General features: G+C 43.2%; 1 protein-coding gene across 1 annotated transcript in view; it reads left to right on the top strand.

Annotated features, from left to right (window-relative positions):
• The window catches only part of nmnat2 (nicotinamide nucleotide adenylyltransferase 2), a 207032-nt gene that overhangs the window by 175263 nt on the left and 15796 nt on the right, over nucleotides 1-15973 (top strand). The window contains exon 6 of the mRNA XM_033028195.1: nucleotides 14297-14377. Within this exon, the coding sequence (XP_032884086.1) occupies nucleotides 14297-14377 (81 nt within the window). The remainder of the gene's footprint in view (nucleotides 1-14296; nucleotides 14378-15973) is intronic.

The raw sequence follows: 15973 nt of genomic DNA, 5'->3' as shown, positions 1-15973 counted from the left end.
TCAGCAGTCTGATGGTAGATGACGCAACAAATCCTCTGCATCCCACTTCAACTGGATAGACTTTGGTGTTCCAGCCACGCTGCGTTGCCTCTGCTGCAAGCTCTGCGTAACGCAGCTTCTTACGCTCATAGGCCTCCTCAACAGAGTTCTCCCATGGAACTGTGAGCTCTATGATGTAAGCAGTCTTCTGTGAAGGGGACCAGAACACCAAGTCTGGCCTGAGGTTGGTGGAAGCAATTTCAGGTGGAAAAACTAGTTGTCGGCCGATGTCCGCCAGCATCCTCCAGTCGCGGGCCCTGCATAGGTTTCCTTCTTCTGATCTGGTGGAAGGATGTTTAGATGTTTTCTGTCCTTCTCGGACAAAGGTTGTTGCCCTTAGGGGGAGGGTGAGACTGTGCAGCCTGCCATGATGCCTACTTCCAAGCGCTGCCATGTTGTACTGAAGTCAGCTGTTGTGAAGCACAGCTGCAGGTCTTGGAAATAGCTCTTGACCAGTGTGGTGATGAGCTCTGGTACATGGAAAAAGGCAAAAGATTCCCAAAGGAGTTCATGGGGAACTGAACCAAATGCATTGGCCAGATCGAGGAAGATCACATGTAGGTCTCTCTTCTCCTTCTTAGCTGCTTGGATCTGGTGCCAGATCATGCTTGTATGCTCCAAGCAGCCTGAAAATCCTGGAATTCCTGCTTTCTGTACAGATGTATCAATGTACTTGTTTGTTACCAGATAGGTGGACAGCCTTTGTGATACAATGCTGAAAAAGATTTTTCCCTCGACGTTGAGGAGACATATTGGCCGGAATTGGCTGATGTCTGACGCATCCTTTTCTTTAGGTATTAGCACGCCGCCGGCCCTTCGCCACGCCTTAGGTATTGTTTGCTTCTTCCACACCACCCTCATGAGCTTCCATAGAAAGCGTAACACATCCGGTGCGTTCTTGTAGAGCTTGTATGGTACTCCATTTGGCCCCGGAGCTGATGCTGCTCTTGCTCGCCGGACAGTGTTCTCTACCTCTTTCCATCTTGGAGGGCTGGTGTCCAGGTTGAATTCAGGTGGTTGAATAGGCGGGATGTCATGTGGGATGACTAACTGCTCATGCCTTTTCGTGTCTTGGTGGGCCTTTTCCAGGTGTTCCTCCAATTCCCGTTTTGATGTTTTCAAAGTTCCACTTTTTTCCTTTGCGAAGAGGTCTTTGATGAACTTGAAAGGGTCTTTGTAGAACCGTGTTCTTGTGTGTTCTTTCTTCCTGCGAAGTTTCCTCAAGTTCTCTGCTTTTCGCAAGGTTGCCAATCGGCTCTTGATGTCCTCTTGGAGTAGCATGAGACCTTCTCTCTCTGCCTCAGTTGCTTTTTTCCATTGCTTTTTCAACTGTCTCCTCTCTCTGATTAGCCTCTCGATCTCCTGCTGCCTCCTGGACTTGATTGGTGTTGGTAATTTCTTTCCACCTCTCCCTTTACTCACCCCAAACCGTTCTTCTCCATAGCTGTAGATTGTGTTGCCCATCCTTTCAAGCTTTTCCACTGCTGTGCCCGCTTGTTGCTCCAAGATATGTATAAGGTCACTGTTGACCGTCTCCCACTCTTTCTTTTCAACAGCTTTGGGCCATTTCACTCCAGGTTTGTGCCCTTTGATCTTTCCCTCCAATGGAGGTCTTTGTCGTTGTTGCGTGGGCTCCTCCACCGGCATTTCTGTGCTTGTATCACCCTCTTCAGTGACATGGGTGCTGATGCTCTGCGAACTTTGGTTTGAGTCCTGTCGCTGTGCTTCACTCGACTGATTTGACTGGTTGCTTCGTAAGAAGTACTGGTCAATGCGAGGCCCATGTCTCTGCTCTCTCAAGCACTTTTTGAGATTGGATTGCACAGCAGTATTTATTTTTGGCTCGGCACAAATGAAAATAAACTTTGCAATGTGGTGAAACTTAATACAAACATTTCCAACTTAGAAATTAATTCAAATGACCAAGGCCTTATTATATGTAGGAAGGAACTGCAGATGCTGGTTTAAACTGAAGATAGACACAAAAAACTGGAGTATATCAGCAGGACAGGCAGCATCTCTGGAAAGAAGAAGGGTCTGAAGAGGGGTCTCGACCTGAAATGTCGCCCATTCCTTCTCTCCAGAGGTGCTGCCTGTCCCGCTGAGTTACCGCAGCTTTTTGTGTCTATCAAGGCATTATTATAGCTGTGCCAGTCCCAGTGCCTCCTATTCCTTTATATTTTGGTCACGTCCCCTCCTTCAGAACCCCGCTCCACCTCCCACCCCACATTTGTATCTCTCAGGCCAGGATGGGGGAGAGTAGGTGTGGGATTGTCAGGTTAAATCTACCAGGAAGGTCAGGGATTGGGACTCTGGTCAATAAAGGAAGGTCTAGGTTCAGTTTAACCATGATCCAGTTGCTGCCTGTGCAGTGTGGCTGCAGATCAAAACAATCATCATGGGACACACAATCATGTACTGCACCTAGTAAGCACACTGCAATTCCTCTGACTGGGTGTTTTTCATGCCTAGAAATTCACCTGTGCTAGCAATCACTAACCACACAATATAGCAGTGTCTAGGCATTGTGCATTGCCTTAATTCATTCAATGGGTTTCAGCCCTGGCCATTCCTACTATGACCAAGCTGCCTCCATAGGCACTATCTTGGGGTCGATCCATTGCAATGACTTTCTGTGCAACCTTTCTTGCTTATAAATTAATTATAAATTCTTCTACTTTTCTCAGTATCCTTCCATTTATTGTGATCCCCTTATCTAGTTTCCCCCTCCCCAAATGCAAACCTAGCACTTTCAAGACAGGATTGGATTTGCAACATTTTAACTTCCGTGTCAGTGCACTGATATCCTCCAACTTTCTGCCTTGCACATAGTCAGTTCGGTATCATCCATAAATTCCCTTATTGTAACTCCATTATAATCAGGTTCAGTTCATTGATACCCAGCATGAGATGGGAAGAACCTAGCACTGAGCCGTGCAGAATCCCATTGAATACAGTCATGAAAACTCATGGTTGAACGTTACACTTAGCTTTCTGCCATTTTATAATTACAGATCTCATGGCATTTCCTCTGGATCCCTCGGCCTTAGACCTTCCTTGACCATCCATCTTGACAAACGCCTTGCTAAAATGCAAACGGACCACATCAAGCACACTAATCTCATTGGCCATTATTGTTAGCACTCATGACTAGTCAACCACGTTTGTCAGACACATCCTTAATAAATCCTGCTGGTCATCGTTGAATAAACTGTAGATTTATGGAAGACAATTCATGCAGTCTCCAGAAAGTTTCCAATAATTTGTTCTCTTCCAGTGTTATACTGAGACACCTGTAGTTCCTTCTATACCTTTTTAAGTAACGATTGAGTTTTTGAGGAGGTGCTTAAAGCAATCGATGAGGTTAGGATGGTGGATTTGTCTACATGGATTTTAGTAAGGCATTTGATAAATTCTCCCATGGTAGGCTGATCCAGAAGATTAAGATGCATGGGATTGACCTTAACATGATCATATGGATACAGAACAGGCTTGAGGATAGAAGACGGAGGGTTGTGGTGGAAGGACAATATTTAGGCTGGAGGTTTGTGACTAGTGGAGTTCTGTGCTGGGACCACTGTTGTTTGTGATGTATATAAATGAATTGGACAATAACATAGATGGGTTGGTTGGTAATTTGCAGATGACACTAACATTGCAGATGGAATTTAATCCAAGCAAGGTTTAAAAAATTGTGGAAAATATTGACTCCTTTTGAGCAATTGCAGTAATTTGCAAAAGACAGCAGCTTGCTTTGCTTCCGTGAGGAAAAGCAGCTGAAAATGCATAAATATGTTAAACAGTTTTAAAGCATTTTACGACTCTCTTGTGGCTTGTTCTCTCGTGTCCTCTGGTGGTTCCTGTTGAGAAACAGCTGCTGACCTCCCCAACTATCAGCCATCATCCTGCAACAGGAACTGGAAAGTGATCAGGATGGATGGCCCAGAGGGTAGGGCTGCTTTGTATATAAAAATGCACCCATTGTCTCCTTTAAACTTTGCCCATCACCCACTTTAAAGCATTACCCCATCCTAGGGTAAAGGTTCTTACTATCTACCCTATCTATGCCTCTCATAATGTTAAGTGCTTCTATCAGGTCTTCCCGCAACCTCTGATGTTCCAGAGTAAACAATCCAAGTCTGTCCAACCTCTCATTGTGCCTAATATCTGCCAAGCCAGGCATCATACTGATAAACATCCTTTGCACCCTTTTCAATGCCTCCATATCTCTCCTGCAATGGGGTACATGAAGTACTCCAAATTCAGCATAACCAAAGGCCTATGAAGCGCATTATGACTTCCTATCTGCTTCTTATTTCAATGCCCCAGCCTATGAAAGTAAGCTCCTGCCTTCTTGACCACTCTATCTGTCTGTGTTGCCACTTGCAGGGAGATATGGACTTGGACCCCAAGATCCCTCTGTAAATCAATGCTGTTCAGGGTCATGCCATTAATTGTATATTTTCCCCTTACATTCGACCTTCCAATTTGCAGATTTCACCAACCAATCCATCCAAATAAATGATCTATAGACTTCCTAATTATTTGCTGTACCTGCATGTTAAGTGTTTTTTCAGTGATTCCCAGATCCCTTTGTGCCCCAACACTTTGCAGCCTTGTTGCATGAATATTGCTTTTTCATTCTTCCTTCCAATATTTATGACCTTACATTTTCCCATATGAAACTCCACCTCCGAAATTCTTGTCCACTCAGCCCACCTTTCCATATTGCACTGCAGGCTCTTCAAGTTCACCTCACGGCATGTTAACCCAAGGTAGACAAAAATGCTGGAGAAACTCAACGGGTGAGGCAGTATCTATGGAGCAAAGGAATGGGTGACGTTTCGGGTCGAGATCCTTCTTCAGACTTCAGCATGTTAACCCATGTAACATTGCATCATCTTCAAATGTACTCTGTCCCTTCCGTGCACTTTGTCCCTTCACCAAGCCATAAATAGAGATTATAGAAAGTGCCCCTTCAGCACTCTTTGGCACCTCCCCTGTTACTGACTGCCAATCTGAAAATGACTAACTTATACTACTTCTGTTTTCTGATTGTTCACCATTCCACTATCCATGCTAATATGATGGGTGTCAGGGGTTATGGGGAGAAGGCAGGAGAATGGGGTTAGGAGGGAGGGCTGGATCAGCCATGATTGAATGGCAGAGTAGACGTGATGGGCCAAATGGCCTAATTCTGCTAATGTAAGATGGAGAACATAAAACAGCCCAGTACAGGAATGGCTCTTTTGGCCCACACTGTCTTTGGTGAAAATAGTCACGTTAAACTAAATGTGTAGGAAGGAATTGCAGATGCTGCGTTATACCGAAGATAGACGCCAAATGCTGAAGTAATTCAGCGGGTCAGGCAGCATCTCTGGAGATAAGGAATAGGTGAAGTTTCGGGTGGGAACCCTTCTTCTGACTGAAAGATAGAGAAGGCCAGAACAAAACTTGCATGTGATCCATATCCCTCCATTCCTTGCACATTCATGTGCCTATCTAAGAGACTTAAATGCTACCATAATATCTGCCTCCACGACCACCCCAGACAGCATCTTGCTGTTAACTTTTTAATTATGGATTTAAGCATTTTCCCAGTGACTGATGTTACGGCTTGCTTCTTGCTTTCCTTTTTGCTTCTTTCTTGAATATTGGTTTCATTTTTGGACTTCCACTTCCTGGAACTATCCAGAATTCAGGGAATTCTGGTAGATTATAGACAACGCATTCAGTATCTCTGCAGCCATTTCCTTTAATACCCTCAGATGCACACCATTTGGGTTCAGCAAACTTGTGGCCTTTCGTTTGCATAGCACTTTTACCTGTTGATAGAGATTATTTAAACTCTTCCCTCCCACAGCCCTGCAGTCATAAAACAGCCCCTTCATACCAAGACTCAATCCAGCTCTGCCTCCAAGATAAATATGCCAAGATATACGGCCTGTAGTTGTACCAAATTGACACTGGTACAATTAAGCACATTCCAATTACTGTGGTGATGATATAACACCTTTATTTTGTATAAATAATGGTTTAGATGAGATGTGGAATGTAAATGTTACAGCCCTTTAATTTGAATGTTTATTAAGCAACTGTTGCTTGAATCTTCTGACCAAACCAAAAAAGGTTCCCTCTTTTAAGGTGATCTCATTTGGAGTTTTTATTTACAGACAAAGAGGCTCTGATTGCACTATAGATACATTAGATGCCCACCAGTGGGCAATGGAAGGTATCTAGGCTGAAATAGCTGCTTGGAAACTTCAGTAGCTCATACGTTCATAAGTGTATGTGATAGGAGCAGAATTAGGCCATTTGGCCCATCAAATCTGTGCCATTCAATCATGGCTGATCTATCTCTCCCTCCCAACCCCTTACACCAGCCTTCTTCCCATAACTCCTGACACCCATACTAATCAAGTGGCTGATTGACTAAGAGACCATTCAGACCCCGAGCTTCTGCAAGGTGCAGTCTTAGAATAAAGGGGAGGTCATTTAAGACTGAGGTGAGAAAAAACTTTTTAACCCAGAGTTGTGAATTTGTGGAATTCCCTGCCACAGAGGGCAGTGAAGGCCAAGTCACTGGATGGATTTAAGAGAGAGTTAGATCGAGCTCTAGGGGCTAATGGAGTCAAGGGATACGGGGAGAAGGCAGGCACGGGTTATTGATAGGGGATGATCAGCCATGATCACAATGAATGGCGGTGCTGGCTCGAAGGCCCGAATGGCCTCCTCCTGCACCTATTTTCTATGTTTCTATGTGCACATGTCCTGTGGACAGCAAACTTTTTCCAGGTGCAGAAAATAGAGCAGAATCTCCTTTGACTCCAGTCCATTCCTCCACATCAAAGGTGTAACTATGGGAACCTGAGGGCCCAGGCTATGCACGCCTTTTTGTGGGATACATGGAGCAGTCTGCTTCCGTACTATTTGAGCTCTCTCCCCCACCCATTTTTCCAGTACAGTACATCAACAACTGTACTGTTCCCTGCATTTGTGCAGGACTAAAATGTCATAATTTTTGCTCCTAGTCTCCATCCTGCTCCCACTTTCATCTGTCCATCTCTGACTCCTCCCTTCCATTTCTGTAATCCTGCCTCTGTTACTAATAGACATGCATTACAATTCTCCCAGCACTAAAAGCGATCATCGACTATATTTCTGCCAATGATGCACCCTGCAAGGACTCCATTCCATTCTCCAAAATCTTCTTTCTCCACTGCATTTGCTCTGATGATGATACTTTCCACCCTAGTTATTCCTGAGCTGTGACTACCACTCAACTATAGTGACAGAGCCCATGATCCCATCTCTCACCCCTTTTTCTGGACAAAACATGAATTCCTTTTGTCTTGCCTTCTGTTTCACAAGCCTCTGCATTCACAATGTCATCCTTCATAATTTCCACAGGCTTCAGAGGTTCTACCATTGGACCCCTGTTCCCTTCTCATCTTAGTACTTTGAAGTGACTGTTCTCTGTTATTCCTTGATCCACTTTTCCATTGCCACCATATCCCCTTCTTGTGGCTCTTTCCTGAGAAGTTTACCGAGAATCGGTATGTCAAGGAGGACCCTCTCGATGGCATCGTGGCTTGGTTTGTCAACTTGAGTGTCCAGGAGTGGAAAAGAATGCAGAAAGTTGTGACCACTGCCCAGTCCATCATCGGCTCTAACCTCCCCACCATCGAAGGGATCCATCGCAGTCGCTGCCTCAAAGGCAGCCAGCATCATCAAAGACCCACACCATCCTGGCCACACACTCATCTCTCCGTTACCGTCGGGAAGAAGGTACAGGAGCTTGAAATCTGGAACATCTAGGATCAAGAACAGCTTCTTGCCCACCGCCATCAGGCTACTAAATACGACATCAAACAAACTCTGAACAATAACAGTCTATTGCACTTTATCTGTTTATTTATTGTGTACATATATGGTCTATGGTATATAGACACTTTGAACTTTTATCTCCTGTTCTGTATTATGTTTACATATTCTGTTGTGCTGCAGCAAGCAAGAATTTCATTGTCTTATCTGGGATACATGACAATAAAACTCTCTTGACTCTTGACCTTGGACCAAGAGATGCTTGGTCTTGATCTTGGACCAAGAGATGCAGCTCTTGTCCATTAACCTCTGACCTTCCCACCATCCTGTGACTCACACAGTCCTTCCAAATATAGGAACAACTCACTTGCATTAATTCCAATCTTGTGTTATGCATTTGGTGTTCACGATGTTCTCTCCATTCATCCAAACACAGATTGGGTGACTATTTAGCAGAGCATCTGCATTCAATTCACAGGAGTGACTTAGAGGGTGTGTGCTCAAGGGTTGTAAGCTCCGCAGGGTTTTGTGCTCAATCACGTGCTCTGCACACAGTATGTCCATGACAGTGTGGTCAAGTATAATGCCAGTCTTTAAGTCCACCGATGATACCACTGTTCTTAGCCGAATCGACAACAATGATGAAACCGAGTGCAGGAAAGAGATCGGGAACTTTGTGTAATTGAGCCAGAACAACAATCTTGTCCATAATATCAGCAAGATGAAACAGTTGGTTGTTGACCGAAGGAAGTTGGTGTGTGGTCACAACTCTGTCCTCATCAACGGAGCTGCTGTCGAGATGGTCGGCAGCTTTGTGTTTCTAGACATCCACGTGACTGACAACCTAACCTGCTGCCTTCACATTGATGCAATGATCAAGAGAACGCTTTAGTGTATTTACTTTCTTTAGCATCTGAGAAGATTCAATATATCCACAAGCATTCTCTCAAACTTATACAATAACGTGCTACTGCTCTGCTCTTGACCGCCTGAACCTGCAAAGAGTGGTAAGTGTTCCATCACAGGCTCATCACTTCCATCCATCCAGTACATCTTCACGGTGCTTCGGATCAAGAAGGCTAGAAGTATTGTCAAGGATGCTGTCACCCTGGCCATTTCCTATTTTCACTTTTGAGAGAAGTTATAGATGCTTGACAGCCTGGATGTCCAGACTTCAGAACAGTTTCTTTCCCCACTCTCAGACTCCTGAACTCTTTCACACCCCATTCCAGGAGGGTCTCCTATTTCTCTTACCAGTAAATCGGCCTCGTTTGATTATTCTGTTATTACACTTTAGTCTGTTTGTGGGGCTTTTTAGCGCTACTTCAGATTGCATTATAATCTTTGTACCATTCTGCTGATTTGCATTTGTCATGTGTACGTACTTAATGCGAACAAGGAATTTCCTTGCACCCTGAGGCACACAACAATAAATTAATCTGATCTATGATATTGGCTTAGAAATACTAGGAAAAATAGCTTCTCACAAATTGTTCAATGTGTGATGATCGGCCGTGAACTGCAGTTGAAGCAGAACCCAATGAAATCTTCAGAAAGTGGATCAAATCTTTGCTTTAATGCAGGAATTTTAAAGGGGAGGGAGGCCAAAAGGGGAGTGGGATTACTTTTTTTTTTTCTTTTTTTTTTCTTTTTTTTTTGTTTATTTTATTAGCAGTTAATACAGTACAAAACAATACAGTGGTACCTAATTTTAGGTGCCAACTATGTCATAATGTAATACATTCTATGTACAACCTCTGGTTTTATGTTTTTGAAAAGGAAGTAAAAAAAACAAAAAATAGAGAGAAGAAAAAGAGGAAAAATAGATAGTAGAAAATAGAAAAACGTGAAGTGTGTATATAAGAAAAGAAAAAGTAGAAAGTAGAAATAGGAGAAAAAGACCCTTAAAAAAGAAATTTTCAAATCTTTGTTCGGAGATGCAGATCTATCCACGACCTGACCTGAAATCAGCAATCTTTACAGTACTGCTGCATCACATGATTCCAAAAAGTCGATGAAAGGAGACCAACTCCTTAAGAATTGGTCATATTTATCTATTAGTCGGAGTCTCATTTCTTCAAGGTGTGCTATTTCCGTCATATTCCTAATCCACATTTTAATAGTTGGTGTAGCTGTATTTTTCCAAAATTTAAGTATCAATTTCTTTCCAATTATTAACCCATAATTAAAGAATACTTTTTGGTCTTTGTTTAAATTGATATCTTCTACTATTATTCCAAATATAATCCATAGTGGGATTAGTCTAAGTGACTGTTGTGGAAAATGATACCAGCACAGATTAAATGTACTGGAAGGAACTGCACATGCTGGTTTAAACCCAAGGTAGACATATCTGTGTCTGAAAAGGTGTCTCGACCCGAAACGTCACCTATCAGTCTGAAGAATGGTCTCAACCCGAAAAGTCACCTATTCAGTCATAAGAAGGGCCTCAACCCGAAACGTTACCTATTCTTTTTCTCCAGAGATGCTGTCTGACCCGCTGAGTTACTCCAGCTTTTTGTGTCTGTCTTCAGCACAAATTAAATGGGCCACATGGCCTGTTTTTTGTGCTGCAATATTCTGTTTCTCTGAATAACCACTCACTGACTCCTGAACACAGAATCCTGGGGCCAAACTCAGGCGTTGCATTCCGTCTGTTAAAAGGTGTAGTTGTTCATTCATGATTGATCTAAACTCTCACTCTGTAGCCCCTGTTTTCACCGAAACCCTGCACTATTTGCATGTTCGTGATGAGTAAGCACCAATCATGTATTCAACAATGCAGCATGGCCTCTAGGTGGCACTCTGAACTACACCAGCCACCTCTGACTACAAAATTAGTTCCAACACCAGAGCCAATATTTTATTGTTCACTGGAAGACGACATAAAGATGTGGTAGTAGGCCCCCCTCGGTCATGACTGACCATGGATGATGCATCCTGGTGGGATGCAAGCCTGGCCGATGTCATATGGAGGACAGGCTGTTGCCCATGCAGCACGTCCGCCCTCTCCACGTCGCCTATCGATCCAAAGGAACAGCAACGCTGTTACAGTTTGGCACCAGCGCCGTCGCAGGAGCTGCCAGAGCGAGGTTGTAGACAACGACGAACTGCCTTAGGGGCTCCGACTCCGGATTTTCTTGAGGTTTACTCCTGGAGCTTTTTCCATGACTGGATATGGCCACAAGGCAGTGGAGATTTTAAATCAGAGTTTTCCCTCTCCTAGATGGACTGCCTTCCCAGGCTGACGAGCCCCATCTGCCCGAGACTCGTGGGGATGGGAGCGTCTACCTTCCCGTGCAGGTCTATAGCACCTGCCCACTGCCCTCAAATAAAGATGAATAACTCATTTATTATGTGTTCTTGTTGGAAGTGCACAATGTTTATTTTCAGTTGCTATTTGTTTTAACCAGGACTTTAATTCCATTTCATAAGTGCAGTTCTGTGCCAGATTTAGTCTGCACAGCATCCAATTTGCCCAAGGCTAATTCACTTAAGGTTATAAATCACCATTGTAACCTTCAAGCAGGAATGTTTAAAATGCTCTTGTGATGTTCTATCTGTCCTATTTTGATGAAGATTAATTCAATAACTTTAAATAGATTGACAGCAACTGGTAAATACTGTACATGTGATCACAGTAAGAACATGTTAAATGTTTGCATATGAAGTCCCCAACTGGTACTTATTAATGCCACATCAGTCTTCAAAGCTAAATCTTTGTGTACGATATGGAGAGGAAGTCAATACAATCTGCATATATATCAGTGGAACTGGCCCAAAGCTCCAGCATGAGTTCTGCGGAAACCACCAGGTTAATCATTTAGAGCCGCTTCTGCAGCATCAGACAAACCATTCATAACTTTACATTCTCGGCACTAGGTGTTTCTTTAGAGAGAGTTTCTACAGTGTCTAGTGGATGGATGGGTTTTTGGAGATGGTGATGGGAACAACCTGCTTTATTACAGAGGTGGCTGGAGTTGCTTGGGATAGTATTAAATGTTGGTACTTATGCTGCACATGTGGTCACACATCAGGCCCATTGAAAGCTGGGCTGTAATCGTGCAAGACAGTGTCTAAGCCAGCTTCCTGTTTTCTATTCCTAACATATCCAACAGTAATGAGTCTGAAGAAGGGTCTCGACCCGAAACGTCACCCATTCTTTCTCTCCAGAGTTGCTGCCTGTCCTGCTGAGTTACTCCAACATTTTGTGTCTACCTTCGATTTAAATCAGCACCTGCAGTTCTTTCTTACACAAATAATGAGTTAACCATTGAGAGGCAATATTTCAGCAAACATTAGTCAGAGAACTCATAACAATGAAGCTACACATGTTCAACATGACAAGGACCAAAACAGTAGGTAGATGTTCAATAACCATGAAAAAACATATTTGTTCATTTTGAGGCATTTTCATTTATTTTGAATTTGTTTCAAGATGATTGAAATGCAGCATACTTTGATTTGTGAGTGGCATAATAATAAACAGCGGTGTTATTTCTGGCTCCTTCCACTGCCGTCTCATTGGGATAGTTGAGTAGATGGCAGTCAACTACCAAGCAGTTACACATTTGACAAGAAAAAGTGAGCCACATACACAGAAGGATTTTCTTCTTCTGCTTTTCGTGTTCATCTTGTTGCAAATGTTGACCTCGCTGTCATCGTCCGTCCCGAAAAGGACGCAAGCTTCGGGCAACAATCAGTGGAAGCCATCACTTGTTGCAATAGATGATGGTGGTAGCAAAATTAGCTCGGGATACTTCCAGTTTCCAGCCCCACAACGTGAACTCTTCTGCTATGGGGCCCACAAAAGGATAAAGAACCACAACAATTTCAAAGTTGCAAACACCTGTTAAAGGTTGAAAGCTTATCTTCCATATATTTAGACCTTCATCAGTGTCCAATTAAAGAATACTGTGATATATAGTTTAAATGGTAGTGTGAGCCAATGCTCACTATACAATTCACTTGAGTTTATTTCTCGGAGTGCCAAATAAGCAGCCCGGTTTGCTCTAAAGCCTGAAAACCAATATGAACCCTATACTGTGTATGAAGGAACTGCAGATGCTGGTTTAAACCAAAGAAAGACACAAAATGCTGGAGTAACTCAGCGGGACAGGCAGCATCGACCCATTCCTTCTCTCCAGAGATGCTGCCTGTCCCCCGCTAAGTTACTCCAGCCTATTGTGTCTATGAACTCCTTACTGTTCTGTGTCATATGTGCCAGGAATTTCTACGGTTTGCTCTATATTAAATATAAGGGTTGTGAGTCAGGAGATTGGAGAGGGAAGGAAGGGTTGAGGATGGGGTATGAATAATAATCAGTTGAGATGCTGTAATTATCATTTTTGCTACTCAGTGTGAGTGTGATGCTGCTGAAATATCTTGCAATAATGTTTAGGCACACGTATGAAAAGGGGCTCTGAAGCCAACTATTGATAGGCCAGAAATTGTTGATTAGTGACTTTGCAACGTGCAAAAGCCTTTTTATTATCAAAACTCTATCTTTCTTGGAATGATCATTTTCATAAAAACTGTTAATTTTAGAGAGCCAAATAATTATAAAAAGTACAATATTGACATAATGCAAATTCCATGTAATTGCTAACGCTGCCTCTTCGCAACTTGACCACGACGTTTCCCAATACCAACCCCTAAAAGGTTACTTGGTTTAAGCTGCTGTCTCTCAAACTGGGTAGTAAACTCACCCTCTGCCTGCCTGCCTGCCTACTTATCACTGTTAAGAATTTCACCTCATTATTTAACACAGGGCATGGCGTTTTCTCAGTTAAGTGTCAGGCATTTGAATTGTAAGCAGTGCTATGAAACATGGATTACCCCATTATTTGTTTACACTTTGTGAAGCGATCTGTACACAAGTTGGTTTCCTGCATAAGAACACCACATGCACAAAGTGTGTGTGTTTAAGCGTGCATGTGTAAGCATGCATAATATGTTGAGAACTAGTTTGTATACTAGTTTTGAGAAAACCCCATGCTCTCTGTTAAATAATTCCATGAGATTCTTCATAACCACAGGCCGGCAAGCAGTGGGTAAGTTTACCACCCAGTTTGTCAAACAGAAACTTAAACCATGTAAAAATCCATAATACAATACTTGATACGTAATTGAACCCAGGCACTACAATTTTTGTTGAGCGACACAAGAGATCGTAGGTGCTGGAAACTTGAGCAAAAACAAACTGCTGGGGGACTCAATGGGTCAGGCAGCATCTGTGGAGGAAAATGGACAGACAGTGTTTTAGGTTGGGAAGCTGTAAAATGTTTTGTGATTTTCTATCGGCAATAGATGCTGTCAAAGAAAAATTAATTCTTACAGAGAGTTGTGATTTCTACATGTTATTAACTGGCTGCTGAGTTGCTTTTGTGGTTACTTCTTACATACCCAGTGTTCTATTGTATTTGCTTTGCAGTTCGTATCCTGGGGAAGGTGAGCGAAAGTCTGGGGAAAATCTGCTGTGTTCGTCCACATGTTGAACGCTTCACCTTTGTGGGTAAGTGCATCATTTATTTTGCGTAAAAACAGACACCTGATCAGGCAAACATTCCTGGTACTTGAACATCCAAAATTACTGAGGGAGGGCTGCACCATATTAAATAGCCTTGTTCAAAGCATTTCAAAGCTTTAACAGAGAACATTAAACTTGCCCACAATTAGGCATTTAAAATGACAAAAACATAATTGTATTTTGAAATTTGGTTTTTGGCTGGGGACCATTTCCAATATCAAGAAATTGTTCCTGAGTCAGAAGTACAAAGGTCATATTACTGATCTGTGCAGATGGGCACACATGGAACTACAGATGCAACATTCTTGAGCAAAACACAAAGTACTGGAGTAACTCAGCAATCCAGGCAGCATCTATGGAGTAACTGGATTGGAGATGTTTTGGATTGCGAGCCTTCTTCAGTGTCTGAAGAAGGGTCTTGTCCTGAAACATCAGTTATCCCTTCCTTCCAGAGATGCTGCCTGACCTGCTGAGTTACTCCAGCACTTGTGTTTGGTATAGATAGACAGATTAGTTGCAGATAATAACACAAAACATAATAAGAAGCATTGGTTAAATGTTTTCCGGGAGCTCCAAGCCCATTTGAAACCCAACTTGAAAAGCGATTCATAATGTACTGCCTAACTTGTATGTGTTTTCAGTTGGCTTCTGAGATTTTGTTGCACGTGAAGTCTTGTGGTTATGGTTAAAGTGTGTGGTTTAATGTTTCCAAAGAAAAATAGGTTGAATTCATGAAGGGTAGGTGGCCATGTAAAATGTTGAAGTAAATGCTGGCATAACACAAATATTCATAACACAATTATACATAACAAATAAAATATTCATAACTCCCCCCTCGACTCCATTCAAGGATCCAATCAGTCGTTCCAGGTGTGACAGAGGTTCACCTGCATCTCCTCCAACCTCATCTATTGCATCTGCTGCTCTCGATGTCAGCTGATCTACATCGGTGAGACCAAGCGTAGGCTTGGCGATCGTTTCGCCGAACACCTCCGCTCAGTCCACAATAACCAACCTGATCTCCCGGTGGCTCAGCACTTCAACTCTCCCTCCCATTCCGAATCCGACCTTTCTGTCCTGGGCCTCCTCCATGGCCAGAGTGAGCACCACCAGAAATTGGAGGAGCAGCACTTCATATTTCGCTTGGGCAGTTTATACCCCAGCGGCATGAACATTGACTTCTCCAATTTCAGGTAGCCCTTATTGTCTCCTTCCCTTCTCAGCTCTCCCTCAGCCCTCTCACTCCTCCTCTTCCTTTCTTCTTCCCGCCCCCCTACTCTACACCAGTCTGAAGAAGGGTTTCGGCCCGAAAAGTTGCCTATTTCGCCCCCCTACCCTACATCAGTCTGAAGAAGGGTTTCGGCCCGAAACGTTGCCTATTTCCCTCGCTCCGTAGATGCTGCCGCACCCGCTGAGTTTCTCCAGCACTTTTGTCTACCTATTCATAACCTCCTCCTGGTTCACTGATAATTTGCCATTGTTTTTATAGTTCTCCAAGTCTGCCGCACCCTACCCAACTCAGCCAAATGGTTCCATTACCCTCAAGCCATGTCTCACTTTATTTACCATTGTTAGATCAAC

The sequence above is a fragment of the Amblyraja radiata genome, chromosome 10 (genome assembly GCF_010909765.2).
Source record: "Amblyraja radiata isolate CabotCenter1 chromosome 10, sAmbRad1.1.pri, whole genome shotgun sequence".
Classification (NCBI taxonomy): domain Eukaryota; kingdom Metazoa; phylum Chordata; class Chondrichthyes; order Rajiformes; family Rajidae; genus Amblyraja; species Amblyraja radiata.
This window is presented reverse-complemented; position numbering and strand designations above follow the sequence as displayed.